The sequence below is a fragment of the Orcinus orca genome, chromosome 19 (genome assembly GCF_937001465.1).
Source record: "Orcinus orca chromosome 19, mOrcOrc1.1, whole genome shotgun sequence".
Taxonomy (NCBI): Eukaryota; Metazoa; Chordata; class Mammalia; order Artiodactyla; family Delphinidae; genus Orcinus; species Orcinus orca.
In genome coordinates this window covers 31,252,484-31,268,090 of record NC_064577.1, presented here as the reverse complement: position 1 = coordinate 31,268,090, position 15,607 = coordinate 31,252,484, and the positions used below count along the sequence as shown (strand labels likewise).

At 55.9% G+C, this 15,607-nt stretch overlaps 2 protein-coding genes across 6 annotated transcripts in view; one reads left to right on the top strand and one right to left on the bottom strand.

Moving 5' to 3' along the window:
* PGS1 (phosphatidylglycerophosphate synthase 1) overlaps positions 1–15,607 on the bottom strand; it is a 584,793-nt gene that overhangs the window by 122,232 nt on the left and 446,954 nt on the right. The window lies entirely within an intron of this gene.
* CANT1 (calcium activated nucleotidase 1) overlaps positions 2,690–15,607 on the top strand; it is a 33,260-nt gene continuing 20,342 nt past the window's right edge. Inside the window, exons 1-3 of one of the 5 annotated variants that reach the window (XM_004275537.4) lie at positions 2,690–2,826; positions 12,829–13,481; positions 15,262–15,465. In XM_004275537.4, coding sequence (XP_004275585.1) covers positions 12,851–13,481; positions 15,262–15,465 — 835 coding nt within the window. In that variant the 5' untranslated portion in view covers positions 2,690–2,826; positions 12,829–12,850. Of the gene's footprint in view, positions 2,827–4,331; positions 4,470–10,069; positions 10,525–12,828; positions 13,482–15,261; positions 15,466–15,607 lie in introns of those variants that run through there. The other 4 variants (XM_033438651.2, XM_033438650.2, XM_033438649.2 and 1 more) reach the window with 4 other exon arrangements.

Here is a 15,607-nt window from a genome sequence, read left to right as displayed (position 1 = left end):
GGCTAATCTGCTGTGATCCTTACACCTGGAGAAGACACTCTCACTATGAGAAGGACTGCCCTCTGGACTCCATGCCAAGATGGGAGGTCGGAGAGAGGAAAGTACACTCACCGTCTTACTTTTGCCCTTTATATGCTGTCCGACTCTAATCAAGACATTAAATGCCCCATGCCTCGGTTTCTCCATCTCTCAACATTTACTCCCCTATTTTGGGAATTCCTTTCCAGCACTTTCAGTTACACAGAGATAGTCCTAGACGGACCGGTTAGGTAATACTACTTTACTTGAGGTACAAAATAGGAGGGCCCCCTGGTGGACTGCAGGATTCTAGGCATTTCACTCTGAAATGAATGAGTAAATGAGTAAGTAGACACGTGAATGAACAATTAAAGTGAAGAATTTTTAGTTTTTTATGCAGAGCCACAGAAACAAAAGGAGGAGAGAATTTCCAGGAGAAGGTCACGGTGAAGTCTCCTAGGATGCAAAGAAGACAAGGACAATGAAAATCAGAAGGAAAACCTGGTTGTACATGATTGTAGACTGGGAGGAAGGCAATTCCATGCCACAGCCTCCCGGGAAGGCAGTGTCTATTCACCAGAGGATGCAAGGCCCCTTTGATCTAATCATTTTTCTTCTAGGAATTTATCCTACAGATATACTTATAACTGTGCTCAAATAAGTAAGTTCTGGGATTTGTCCGGAAGCATCACTGTAATGTAGAAAGATCACAGATAGCCTAAAAGGACATCATTAGGGGCCTGGTAAAAGAAATTACAGGACATCCACACAGCGGAATACCACGTGGCTCTCTAGAGAATGAAGCAGCTCTCTATATAATGATATGGAACAAGCATTAATGTGAAGTGAAAAATTACAAACCTTATTGAAAGACGTTAAAGAAGACCTCGGTAAATAGAAAGGCAAACCATGCTCGTGGGTAGAAGATTCATCACCATAAAAATCTCAATTCTCTCCCAATTAATCTACAGATTCAAAGCAATCCCATTCAAAATCCTAAAAGGCTGGGGTGGGTGGGATATAGTGGGAGGGAGTGGGGAATTGTCCTGCAACATATGAAGGCTTATTATAAAGAGGTAATGATGAGGAAAGTGATATTGGAGCTACTATGAGAAATTATATCAGTACAACAGAAAGCCCCCAGACAGACCCATGTGTATATGGAAACTTGATCTATGACAAAACTGGCATTGCATACATATCAATGCGGGAAGATGGATTCTTTCCTAAAAAGAGCACAGAGATATTGGGGCATCTCCAGAAGAAGAAATAGAAACGACCGAAAAATATAAGAAACAAACACAAAGTCTCAGTAATCAGGCAATGAAAAGACATTTAATGCCATCAGTGGGCAAAATTAATACACCTGATAATACCTCTGGAGCGGCCTGATCTTTCATCCACTGCATAGAGTTTTATTTCATTGTTGTAAAAGTTATAATAGGTATATATGTTGTTTAGGGATACATACCTATTTGCTAAAATTATAAAATCAAGCAGGAGAATGATTATTAACGCAACATTCAAGATTGTGATTACCTCTTGGGATGGGAGGGAATTGGGAAGAGGGAGGAGTAGCAAAAGAGCTTTCAGGAGAACAGGGCTAAGGTTTTAGTTCTTAAGCTGGGAGGCATATATAGATTTAGATATCTTAATAAATAAAAGATTTGAAGAATTTACAATAATAACAGTATATATGGTGTATGGAACAAATGAATTCAAGAAGGTTCCCCCCCAAAAAAAAATGCAGAACCATGTTCAGCACATTTCCATTTTTTTAATAAGGTAATTTAATATATGTGTTTATGATTAGTTTGTGTGTCATAAAATACCTCTAGGAAGAAACTAGTAATAGTGATTGCCTCTGGGCAGGGAATGCAGAACGGGACCGGGGGTTGTTTTTCACTGTGCACCATTTATATAATTTGAATTTTTCCCTTGTGCATCTGTAAGCTCTTGGGAGACACGAGGCTGTTTGCAGGCAGCGAAGGGCTGAATCAGGTGCAGACCTGCAGAGCACTGAGGCACCCTCCTAGCCAAGCACTTGGGTGACGCGCCACTGCTACCAGGTTTTTTCAGGATTTCTGAAATAGGCACATTGCAGGACTTGGGGGGTGAAGGGCCAGGATACCTTTTAACACTTCCATTAAAACAGCCCCGGGGGCTGGGGAGGAGACTGGCAAAACGAGATGAATCAGAGACCCTGATTTGGGAGAGGATTCGTTGATTGCCAACCAGTGGCAGCGAAACCTCCACCCCATCCCCAGGACCCTCCACCTCCCAGGACAGTACAGCCTGTAGATCTGATCTTTGCTTTGGAAACGGATCAACATTCCGATGTGGCCGATTAGAAGAGCCAAGGAGAGGGGCTCTCCGAGAATGAGGGTGGCAGAAAGGGGCCCACGCTTCTCTGCCTCCAGGAGAGGGGTCCTGTAATTTCAGCTCGAGGAATGATAACCCCTTCCTCATAGCCTTCATCCCACCCCCTTCCCATTTTGCCTTGGCCAACGTTCCGGAATAACGCGGGGGAGATAGCCTGCGGGTGGGCGCAGACTCCAGCGCCCCTCCCTCCGTTCTATCCCCTGGCCGGCGGCTCCTCCTCCCGGACCCGCTCGCTGAGCAGCAAAAACTACAACTTCCAGCAGCCGACTCGGCGACCGGCGCGCAGCCGCAGAGCAGAGGCTGCCGGGAGCGTGTTGCCCGGAGGCGGGGCGAGCACGCCGGGCGGAAGTCGGCCGCACGCTAGGTCCCGGCACTTCCCGCAGCGAGGCCCCGCCGCCCGCGGGTCCCGGAGCCAGCCCGCACCGGGTGAGTGACGGCCTGCCCGCGGCCGCCGGCGCCCGCTGCCTCCTCCGACCCCGCCGCGTCCCGACCCCGGCCCCGCAGGATCCCTCCCCATCTGACTGAGCGGGGCCCCTGCCCCCTGACTCGCTGACTGTGGTGGGACGCCTCCCTCTGACTCTTGAGAAACTGTCCTCTTCTCCCGACTGGTGGCGGACACCTCCTCTCTCTGACTTGTAAGACTCTTACTTCCTCTGACTTGCGGGACACCTCCCCCCCTCTGACTTATGAGATACCTATCCCGTCTGACGGCGGCACTCCTACCCTTTCTGACTGCAGGACTCCTCCCTCTCAGACTTGCAAGACTCCCCCCCGCCCCAACCCCCGACTTGTGGACACCTCCCCGCTCTGACTAGGGTGGGACATCACCCCCTCTGACCCTGAAGGACGCATTTCCTTTCTGACGCTTAACTATCCTTGAGAACGACCCTCCCCTGCCCCCGTGATTTCATTGCTGCTCCTCTGACCTACGCAGGGCCTCTCCTAACCAGTTAGGGAGCCCTCCCCTCTCTGACTGGCACTTTGTCATACCTGCAGCAGGCCAGCCTTCCCCACCCCAGCAGGCCTTCCTCTCCTTCCCTTCAGCACTTTTCTTCCTTTTGCACCCAAACTGTGCATCCTCCCCTCTCCCCTCCTCCCAGCCTCCATCTGGCCTGGATGGGCACCATCCCTGGGACAGGCACCTCTTGCCCATCCTTGCCGCTTGGTGCCTCTCCCTTGCCCTCATGTCCCTAGGCTTGGCAGGCACCTGCACCTGCGCTCACCCTTCTGTCTGCCAGGCACATCTTTTCCTGGGCACCTGCGTGTCCCCCAGGAGACCAGTGTCCCTTAGCACTCTTGCTCCATTTTGCCTGCCTGTCTCGCGGTATGTGCTTGACATCTTTTCCCACCACGTTCTCAACAGATTGTAGGTTTGGGAGCACGCATCTCCTGGTGTCGACTGAATCTTGCTGGCTCTTCAGTGTAAGGACCAAAACTTGACCAAAGCGTGGGGTCACAGGGGGTCCATGAGAAGGAAGCCAGTGCTGCAGTCCTTCAGGAACCTGGGGCGGGGGGTGTCTCTGCAGCCTCTCCCTCCTCTCTCTTTGAGGAGCTTGATTGAGAAAGATCTTCCTGGATTAGGCTGTGGGCCCTCCTCCAGCCCCCAGCCCCACCCCACAGGCCTCTCAGTGGAACGGCCCAGCCTGAGCCTGTGGGCATGGTGGGGCACCTCCCAGAGCAACCAGCAGCCTCCCCGGGGGGCCCCTCCCTGCCGGCCTCAATGAGCCCTCTATTCGGCCTGAGAGGCACACTGACTGGCCAGCCCCTCCCTCTGCACTTGGTAGGGGCTGCGTCCTGAGAGTGTCTTCGGGAGAGGACTCAGGGGAAGTGTAGATTTGTTCAGGAGCTGTCATGAGGCCACTGCAGTGGTCTGGGAACAGGATTCTCTGTCTTCTCACTCTTTCTCATCCAAATTTCTCATCTGCTCACAGAAGGCACTGTGACGTCACAGGGTGGTGGAGGAAATCCCATGCGTGCGAGTATACTTTGTGCCACCATATGATCTGATCGTTTGATACCTTCTGTTAGCTGAAAGTCTCCTATCTTCCCCCTAAAGATGTTCACCAAATGTAGGTCACACCTTTTTTTCATAGCCCACAGCAGTGTCATAGACTTTAAGCCGTTGATACTTGAGGGATTTTTTACATGCCGGTCTGACGGCACCCTGAGCATGTGCCAGGCATTCCCGAGCCACAGAGGCAGGGAGGAGGGACCGAGGGTGCAGGAGGAGCGGCTGTGTCCGCCCCGCTCCCTGAATGTGGCCTTTGAGGTGAGCACTTGGAGGCTGCCGCAGACACACGCCCCTTTCATCTGAGTCGCAGGACTTCCCAGGCAGCAATGTGGCCATCCTCATGGCAGCTGTGGGGGGGGGGGTAGGTGGATCAATGCCCTAGTGTTTTCTCCTTCAAAAACAAGAGTATCTCAGCTCTGGGAATGTGGTCCAGAGTCCTGAAATAGCTCTGCACTATGATAAGGAAGTCATTTCTCTATTGTTCAGATGTTTGTGGAATGGTACCTAGGACACAGAAAAAAAAAAAAAGCCAGTGATTATTCTTTTCCCTCCAGTAACACTCCGGACTGTGGAGATTCCCGGAAAGATCTTATTAAATGCCAACATTAGGGGAATCTAAAACTTTCATATTGATCTTTAAGGACTTTTATGTTGATTTTCCTTTTTATTAGACCAAGGTGATCAATTAGGAAAAAATAATCCTGATAATAGAGAAATCTGTTTGGGAAGATGTTCGGTTTTCTCTTTTTCTACAGTTTTTTTTTTTTTTTTTTTGAATCCTACGTGTTTCTCTGTAGTAAGTCCAGTCATTAAGTGGAACTCACAGCTCCAGGTTCTGAAGCAGAGCCCTACTTCCATTCGTGCTCAGCCGGCAGGATGGGTCGTGGGGAATGAGGCCGGAGTAGGGCTCCAGATGGCAGTGTGCAGACGAGGCCAGACCAGATGCAGCTACGGTTACTGGCGGTGTGAGAGTGAGGGTGAGGTTGGAGCCCACCCAGAAGGGCTCCAGGGGGTCCCAAGGGTTGAATGAGTCCCAGTGATGATGGCCACTGAGAAAAGTGGGGGAGAAGATGGGTTCTTGCAAGTGCACCTCCACTGTGGGAGCAAGCCCTGATTCAGGTCGATCGTGGGGTGATTGTGTCCCCATATTTGTGGGCTCTCTGGGAAGCAACCCCAATGATGTGTGGTTTTGTTTGGGACCTCACTTCCAACTGGGAAGATAACTTTTTGCTAAAAATCCTCCAAGTATAACATTAACGATACAACTGAAGCTCACGCAGCCCTACTGTGGTGGGATAACTGCAGAACTGTGGATGGACCTGACACTGTGCCGCCTGCCCCAGAGACAGAGCCATGTGTGAATGGCCCTGCCCCTTGGGAAAAGCTGGAGGTTCTTTCCCTGTCTCCCTCCTTGTGGTTGGCAGAATAATGCCCCCCCAAGGTGTCCACATCCTGACCCCCCAGAATCTACAAATATATCACGTGACGAAGGGAGATTAAGGTAGCAGACAGAATTAAGCTTGTTAACCGGCAACCTTTAAATAGGGAAATCATCCTGGATTATTCAGGTGGTCCCAGTGTAATCACAGGGTCTTTAAAAGTGGAAGAGGGAGACAGGAGAACTTCAGAGGGAAATGATGGCAGGAAGGCTAGAGAGATGCAATATTGCCGGCTTTGAAGGTGGAGGAGGGGGCCGTGAAATGTGGACGGCCATGAGAAGCTGGAAAAGGCCAGGAAGCAGATTCTCCACCAGCCCCTCAGGAGGGGACACAGCCCTTGATTTTAGTGAGACCCACGTCAGACTTCTGTCCTGCAAGACTAAAAAGTTTGTGGTGTTTAAGCTGCTGAGTCTGCAGTGATTTGTCACAGCAGCAGCAGAAAACGAACTCACTCTTCTTGGGTAGCGACTTCAAAACAAGACAGAGGGCTGAAAATTAAGTTATCTCAAAGTGTATTTAACTGGATTCAGTAAGCAGTTGTGAATGCCTGTTTGCAGAGAAGGAGAGGAGTCAGGGGAGGTGCAGAGTTAGGTAGCACGCAGAGTCAGCCCTGACCTCAGGAGTCCCTAAAGGACATACTGGACTACTGGGACCTTTTCCTTCCTCCCTGGTTTCCTTCTGCTGCCCACCCTGTCCAAATTTGAAATGGACTTTTCAAATACAAAATAGTAAGCCTTGGCGAGTCCAGAACAGAAGAATGCCATGAATCAGGTCACATTCTCAAGGAGCTGAGACACATCACCCGCATCCTTTGAGATGCTGTCTCGCTGCGGCTTTGAAGCCCTTGGCCTCTGTCTTTGCAGCCCCAAAGAGTCAGTGATGTCCACGGGATTAGCTCTTGACTTTCTAACCAGGAAGTGCCCTTGGGCAGTGAGCAGAGCAGGAACTCTGAGGCCCGTCTGCTGTCTGGATGCCGCTCTCCGGGACCCTTCAGATCAGAGACCGAGGCAGGGAAGGGAAGGCAGCTGCTCTGCAGGAGTGAGAGGCTGGGAGGAGAGTGGCTGCCACTCTGGGCGACAGGGAGCTGGGAGGGGCCTCCTGTAGCTTCCTGCCTCCCTAGATCCTGAAGGGGAGGAGTTTTGCCCTGGCAGCTGTCATTAAACCTGTTTGCCCTGCCACCTGTCACACCCGTGTTCCTAAAGGAAGCTACAGAAAGAGGCCCTCAGCTGTGTCCAGAGTTGCCGCCCGCTTTTGTCTAAGCCCTGCTAAGTCCAGTGGCGAAAGGCGCAAGGATGGCCCGTGGAGGTAGGGGTGTCGGAGCCCGTCCTCATTCTTAACCGTAACCAGACCTCGGAGGGGCTCCTGCTTCTGGGTTGGGGAGGTGGCGTCACCCTGGACAGACTTGCAGGAAGAGGTCGTACCGCCTTCCTTGGGCCTGGGAACCCACTAGCAAGTGGACAGACCCCAATGCCACCCCTGGCTGTTTCAGGCCTGTTTTCTAAGGAAGTTTGACAGAAACCGGAAAAGCATGAGTGTCAGTGAGCCGTTCTTGATACCCACCCTAAAGAGGGGGGACCGGGAAGGAAATTAGGACTCGAGCCTCCTGGATGGTTGTTGCCCCTTGACAATCAGCGACTTCTTTCTGTGGATGTTGCAGTGGGGCTGGCGATGGAGAAGGAAGCCAGCAGGGGTGCCGTGCCCTGGGGTTTCTGAGCAGGAGAGGACTTGGCTGCAGGGCCCCTCAACAGGCGAGCCTGGCTGGTGAAAGAGCCTGTGACTTTTTACTGCAGCAACTCGGTTCCAGTTTCCTGGGTTATATAAAGTCAGCCCATCATGCTGCACGTGGTGGGACTGACAAACTTTTGTTACACTAAAGCAGACATTTAACCTGCGTAGTGTTTGGAGGTGCGTGGGCAGGGGGAGAAGCGTCAGCCCGGCCCTACTGGGGACAGCTTTGTCCATTTCACCTCTCACCTGCGCTGGCTCGTTTCTCTTGGTTCTCGTGGTTTGGTTTGGTTTGGTTTGGTTTTTTAATGAAAATGCAAGCTCTCGCTTGGCACCAGACCTCCAGCAACAAGACACTACAGGCAGCTCGCCACCAGTTTTAGGTGATAAACCAGCAGACCGTGGCATGGCGTGAAAATGCATGTGATTGTAAACTTTCTTTTCTACAAAATAAAAGTAATTCCTTGGGATCCTAAAGGAGGGATGGAGACCAAGGTTGGGCTTTGATCCAGTGGTGAAGCTAAAGGGATTTTCTGGAAGGCAGCCTGAGTTCTCCTGTCACTGAGAGCAACTGAATGATTGTTTATTTAACAAAAGGTGATCGAACCCCAGGTGTCCTTAGGTCTTGGGAGCCAACCTGACTGAGCAGAGCCCCTTCGCTCCTGGGCTCAGAGTCAAGTGGGGAGGCTGTGGACTGGATCGCAGCCAGACAGATGGCAGAGCCCCTGCCCAGAGAGAGGCCTCACACAGAGGCGCGGCAGGCACATCAGGGGTGCGTTGGTTTCTAGGGCTGCCCTGACAGATCACCACAAACTTGCTGGCTGAAAAGAACACATGGTGACACAGCTTCACTGGCCCTCATAGTTCTGGAGGCCAGAAGTCCATCTGAATGTCATTTCACTGGGCTGAAATCATGGTGTGGGCAAGGCCACGCTCCCACTGAAGGCGCCGGGGGCAATCCGTCCTCTCCTCTTTCCAGCTTCTGGGGGTCCCCCGCGTTTCTTGGCTGTGGGCCTCTTCTTAGTCGTCGAGTCTCCCTCTGTCTCCCTTCCGTGACACGTCGCATTTGCGGCCCCACCTGGATAATCTCCCCATTGCAAGGCCCTTGACTTGCTCTCATCTGCAGAGTCTCTGTTGCCGTAGAAGGAGACAGTCACAGGTTCTGGGATTCGGCCTGGGTGCCTCTGGGACCAGTGTCAGCGCCCCCGCAGGAGGGATGCTTACTGGTGGGGGAAGGGCACTTCATAGACACAGGGCAGGAGGGGGAAGGGACAGCGGAGGCATGACTCTCATGGGACAGCCAGGGACTTCTAGGTGGTTCCGTGTGGCCGGGTGGAGAAGGCATCCCAGTCAGGGCTTCAGCACACGGATCGTGGGATCGCAGACAACGTGCTGTGTGTGGGGAGCGCACGCGAGGCGATGAGGCTTTCCCTGCAGGCTGCGGAGCTTGTCCTTTAGCAGGAAGGCGTTGAGGGCTAGTAAAGCTTCACTTTTTAGGAAAATCTTTCTGTCAGTTGTGTGCAGGATAGATTGGGGAGGGTCTAGCCTGGGGATCTGTTCCTGGGGGGGAAAGAGCATGGGTATTCTCAGCTTTGCAGGCTGTCCAGGTCACTGACTCTGCAGCCATGCCTGGTGCTTGCAGGGATGGGCAGGCACCTAGCCAGCTTTGCCTGCAAAGCCGCACCCCCCCCAGCAGGTGGGCGAAGGTGCTAGTAAAGTGAGGAACAAAGCAGCCAGCCAGTGGCAGGCAGTCAAGCGCCAAGGCCTACAGCATCTGAGCCAGCGGCCGTGGCGCTGGGAAGCCAGCACGTCACAGACACAGTCCACACGTGGAGAGACGGAGGCCCAGAGAAGCCAGGGCACTTGTCTGAGGTCATGCGGCTGGTAAGTGGCAGAACTCAGGTTGGACCCGGACGGTCTGGGTCATCAGGAGGCCAAGGTGAGACAGGACCAGGGCAGAGGCCGTGGGGGTGGGAATCCAGAGCTGGGGTACAGATGGGTGAGGGGACCTGGCACCTGCCTGGATGTGAGGAAGTGAGTGATTTTGACTGAGGATGGCCCCTGAGGGCTGGGAGTGCCCTCAGCCGGCAGTATGTTCCTGAGGGGAACCTGCTCCAGCCACAGGAAGCTCGGCAGCTGGGCTCCTAGCCTGGATTCCGGGGGAAGATTCAGGCTCGGAAGGTGTGGATTCAGGAGAAGAGGTGGGTGGCAGGGAAGGAGCCAGCCTTGGGGGCTGAGAAGAGACAGGCAGGAGGAGGACCACAGACAGGTCACAACTCACATCCCTGTGCCTGCTGGCAGGAGGTGCAACAAGGCACCCTGCGGGCTGACCTCGGGGCTGGGCCCCCAGAGCAGGCCTGTCGGTGGGTCATCTCCGGGGGCAGGGGGCAGACCCTGGCATGGACGGGAGAGTGAATGCTGTTCCAGGATGGTGGGGGGGGGGAACAGAGGTGTCACAGGGTGGGGGCGGGCTCTCCATTCATTCGTAGATTCATGGGTTCACCTTCATCCATTAACATACTGAGCGCTTTCAGTGTACCTGCGAGTGTAATCTGGAGATAGAGCGGTGACTCGGATGGGAGATTTGGACCAGTCCAGACGGCGGGAAGGAACCAGAAGAGGAGGCAGGGCTGCACTGAGCCTGAGCAGGAGGCGCTCCTCCCGGACCAGGGCTGGGTGGCCGGCGGGCTCCACTGGCTCCTGGACCATGGCCTCAGATTCTCTGCTGGGTGCGAGTGGGCGGAAGATGGGACAGGATCACTGGTGACAGTGAGGATAGTGACTCAGGGACGGGGAGAGGGTTGACCAGGGGCGGTGAGGACGCCACATCGCAATGGCGACACATCTTCACTGGCAGACACTGTGTCCACTGCACCTGCGGCTCTGTGACCAGGAGGCAACTCGACCATCAGGGACTGATCCAGGGCCATGGGCTTGTGCGTAACTAAGGTGGGGCTCAGGGGCAAGACGCTGAGGGGCTGCTCAGGAAGTGGGTGTATTTTTCACTCCTTCAGCACTGGATGCTGTGGGGTAGAGGGTGGGCGGGCACAGGGTGGGCAGGGAAGTCCTTCTGAGGAGGTGAAAGCGAGACAGCCAGGAGCCGGGGCGGGAGGATGGCAAGCCCTGTCTGGGGGACGAGGGCCGGCTGGGCCGTCGGGACAGAAGGGAGGCTGGCGTGGCCAGTCGCTGGGGAGGGGTGAGGGCTGGCAGGGGTCGTGTAAGTAGCCAGGGTTTGCTCACGAAGCAGGGAATGACATGGCCAGAGGGACTGGCTTGAATAGCAGGTGTCGCTGGCTGCGGGGCACCAGTGGCTGTCAGGGAGGGGAGTGGCAGCAGGAGCTGGAGGGCGGCCTGTGTGGTTGCAGTGAGAAGGGGCCGTGAGAGCAGATGGGAGCCGATGGGGAGGAGAGGGGTGGCCGGATCGCTAGGGCCTGCTGGCGGAGCAGGTGCTGCGAGGAGGGGAACCAGGGCTGTGCCTAGGCTTTTCGAGGTGGTGGTGGTTCATAACTTACTGTCAAAGTATGTTCAGGTGGAAAGTTCCACCTCCCAAGGTTTCGATGAAAGTTTTGACCCGGGCAACTGCAGTTATGGCCGTCCTCCATCACCACCTCTTCCTGTGGGGGGAGGATTTGTGGGCGAGTGCATGTTAGAAATCCAGGCAGAATTCTGACTAGGAGGTGAGATGCAGGAGTTGAGAGCTCAGTGGTGACGCTGGGCTGGACGTGGGCACAGGGCAGCTTTGGCCTGGCTGTGCTTTTGAAGCCTGGGTTTGGCGAGACCAGAGGAGGGGCTGGGACTCCGGTTTCTCCCGCGGAGTCCTCAGCGACCAGCTTGCAGCTGCATGGCAACTTGGGGGGCTGCTTCCTGGGGGAGGAGGGAGCCCTCTCCCAGGAGGGGAGCTGGGAGCCAGTGCCCAGGGAAGGAGAGGAAGGCTCCGAGGCCGTTCTGCAGGGCCCCACGCGTCTTGCTTCCTCCTTAGAAGTCACTTTTCTGCACTTGACCCTGTGGCCGAAACCTAAGAATGTCCAAAAAGCAAGGGAAGGGGAAGGCCTGGTTTCCATGTGGACCCGTTGCTGTGATTTTCCATCCTAGGAGCGGGGCCGCATGCTCTGCATTTGGGGGGCAAAGGGTGGGGGGTGACACAGAGCCGCCAGATCCCCGTGAGACCCCACAGCCTTCCCAGCTGCTGCCTGGTGGAGGGAGGGGCATCTGCACGGAAAGTCACACGGTTGGTTGTTTTGGGGGCCAAGGCAGAAATGCTCCGTGGCCCGAGGGAAGTTTCTCAGGCTGAGACCTACTGAGTTACAGCTGGAGGCCGAGACTGAGAGCGGCCGAGGGCTGGCGTTCTGCTGATTCCGCCCCGGAGACAGCGCCGGCCTGGTGCCGCTGTGGCCTCGCTGAGCTGCGTGCTCTATGCCGGGGACAGGAGCTGCTGTTCCTGGCCGCTACAACCCGCTCTGGAGCTGTGCCTCGAGCTGTGCCCCGGGAATGGGCTGTGGCGAGCACGCTGTCCTTGGAGCCGACACGCTAGGCTCCAGTCGGTGAGGGCCCCTCAGACTCTGGTCCCTCAGCCATTTGCATTACAGAAAGACGCCAGGGGACGGACGTTGCCAAAACCAGAACTATTTTTGTTTGGATTGAATGTGTTTTATACTTATATTTGAATGTTACAGAAACGTAACCCAGGAGGAAGTAACAGCTCACTCACTCAGTGAGCATGCGTCTGCACTGTGCACTGTTCTAGGAGTTGGGGACACAGGTGAACAAACTGATAACTGTAACATGATGTCAGGTGGTGACAGATGCCAGGGAAGGGGATGGAGAGTGCCGTCGTCGGGAGCAGAGCCGTCAGGGAGGGCTTCTCGGCTGAGGTGACCTTGGATTAAAATGCAGACCTGTACTCTCTCTGTTACCCTGTCCTGCCTGACCCCCACCCCACTCCCCAGCACGTGCTGCCCCTCCCGCAAGATTGCAAAGCATGGAACCTTCTCTCACCGAGCTTTCTGTCTTGCCAGCTGGGATAGAGGAGATGGAATAACATTGCTTTGGAAAGACTTTTCTTCTTGCTGAATAAGAGTAAACACAGATACTGCTAGAGTCGGGGTTTACTTAAGCCACGGAAGTAGTAATGGCACAGAGTCGCGGCAGTGCTCTTTACCCTGGTTGAGGCGGCCTCAGACCGTGTGCCCTCACAGAAGCGGGAAGCGCTGTGCCTGGCCCGTCACTGACTTCTCCTTTCCCCCTGGGTTGCAGGTCCCGCCTGCCCTTCAGTCTGATGCCCGTCCAGCCCTCCGACCCCCTGGAATGGAATGAGTCTATGCACTCCCTCCGGATCAGCGTGGGGGGCCTTCCCGTGCTGGCGTCCATGACCAAGGCCGCAGACCCCCGCTTCCGCCCCCGCTGGAAGGTGATCCTGCCATCCTTCCTGGGTGCCGCCGTCCTCTGGCTGCTCTACGCCCACCGCCCTCCTCCTGGCCGGCCCCCCGTGCCCAATGCCCACAACTGGAGGCTCGGCCAGGCATCCGCTGACCGGTACAATGACACCTACCCCCTATCAGCCCCCCAGAGGACACCGGGCGGGACTCGGTACAGAATCGCTGTCATTGCCGACCTGGACACGGAGTCAAGGGCCCAGGAGGAAAACACCTGGGTCAGTTTCCTGAAGAAGGGCTATCTGACCCTGTCAGACAGTGGGGACAGGGTGGCCGTGGAGTGGGACCAAGGCCGCGAGGTCCTGGAGTCCCACCTGGCGGAAAAGGGGCGGGGCATGGAGCTGTCGGATCTGATTGTCTTCAATGGGAAGCTCTACTCCGTGGATGACCGGACAGGTGTTGTCTACCAGATCGAAGGCTCCAAGGCCGTGCCCTGGGTGATCCTGTCCGACGGCGACGGAACCGTGGGGAAAGGTCAGTCGGGCCATCTGTCCCCTGGGCTCGTTGCAGTGCTAGAGGACAGGTCCTGGGTCAGCCTCAGCGGGCTTGGTTTGCACACGTGTGCAGTGAAGCAGTCACGGGTCCAGAGGGAGGGGACGTCAGGGAGATCTAGTCTCCTCCCTGCCTCTGACCTGCGGCCCCCAGAGCGTGAGCAGAAGCCTCCGAGACCTCGGACCAAATCTGTGTCCAGGAGCGCGAGCTTCTGCTGGGGGCCTGCGGGGGAGGCAGGGCCTCTCCAGGAGCGGGGCTGGGCTCCCCCGCCGCTGCTCTCACTGCCCCCAGGAACCACCCCTTTCTGCGTCCTGCACCCTCCACATGCCTCACCTTTAAAGCCGGGTTGTCAGATTTTCTCATTTTGAACGAAGACTTTATTAAAAAGCAAACGTCTCCTTTCTGAAAACCCAGCAGAAGGAAGGTCTGTGTGAGCAGCAGTGACCGCCCCCCACCCCTTGAGTGGAATCTGGACCTCTGGCATCGGCTGTGCCCCACTGCTCTGCTGTTTGCCAGAAGGTGGATAGGAGAGCTGCGAGAGGGAGCCTGAGTGCCCAGAGCCTTCGGACAGGGCGGCAGGAGAGTTGGCACCAACTTCTGCGTGTGCCTGTGCCCTCGGGTGGGTCCGCACCTTCTAGAAAGCCAAACTCCACCGCAGGCGCCTGAGGTCAAAGGAGGAATCGCATTAACTCCCTGGGCCGCTGCCAGGCCCTACCCCGCCCCTCTTCCTCCCCCTCTCCTGGTGATAAAAATCTCTCCCAAGTGTGCTCAAGTCTGGGCAGGTTGGCAGGACTATCTCAGCCACCGTTTTATTGAAAGCATTGGCTGTCCGCTTCCTGCCTCAGGCTGTCAGGGCGTGTAGGGCACCATCCAGTAGTTCTGTTTGCCCCTTGGATAAAGGGAGCTCAGGGTTGCCCTGTGGTCCGTCATCCAGAGCCACCTGCAGAGAAGCATCTTGCAGGGAGGGTTGCAGCCCCAGCTCCTCGGGCTGGCAGGAAATTTGCAAAACATTTGCGAAGCAAGCACAATTTAGAGCACGGTGTAGGAACAGGTGAGAATACGCTAGAAGAACAAAGCACCCACACAGCCTTCAAAACTAAGCTCATAGTGAGTAAATCCGTCTAAGAAAACAAATGCTGTTTGGCGTGGCTACCGTGAGCCCCCGCGCCAAGCCCCGCTTAGCTCTGGCCGCCGGCACATAGTTGACTCAGGGATGTGTCAGGTGTGGCCTCAAGGACCGCAGGCGCGTTCTGTGCGACTGACACTTCCCTACACTTTCCTAGGATTGGGCGTAGTCTGAGTCGGGGCTGACGGCTCGAGAAACAGGGAGCTTGGGGTCCGCGGAGATTTGTGAGTGGAGGGTGGGCCTTTCTGGCTGTGCAGGGCGCAGCAGGGTTCACGTGGGTTGTGAGGCGGGTGGTCCCAGCAGGGTTTCTGGGGTGAGTTTGGGAGGAAGATGTGGGGGCTCCGGAGGGCCGGGAGAGAGAAGGGAGAGGCAGCAGGCAGAGGTGGCGCCCATCTGCGCCTCGTGAATGCCGTGGGGTCAGCGCTAAGGAGAGGATCCCAACCGCCTACCCTCTGGGGTGGAGCTCCCAGCAGGCTGGCCTGGCCTCTGCTCTCTTGTCGCCGCCCCGAGGGACCTCTGACACCCAAGGCTGCGGACCCAGAGGGCTCTCTGCTCTTGCCTGACCAGACACACGGAGCCAGGCCAGCAGAGGGCTGGCCGTCGCCTCAGGCCCGCCCCCTGTCTCCCTGTCCCCAGGCTTCAAAGCCGAGTGGCTGGCTGTGAAGGACGAGCATCTGTATGTGGGCGGCCTGGGCAAGGAATGGACCACCGCCACGGGGGAGGTGCTGAACGAGAACCCGGAGTGGGTGAAGGTGGTGGGCTGCAGGGGCAGCGTGGACCACGAGAACTGGGTGACCAGCTACAACGCCCTGCGGGCTGCTGCTGGGATCCGGCCGCCAGGTGAGAGCCAGGCCTGCGAGCGGGCGCTGCGCAGACGGGTGGCTGCGAGCATGCGGCCTCCACGTGTTGCTTGCCGAGCATGGGCTTCGCTTCTTCCTTGTTTGACGATTCAGCTGTCTCTGACGGTTGCTCCCACCAGGCC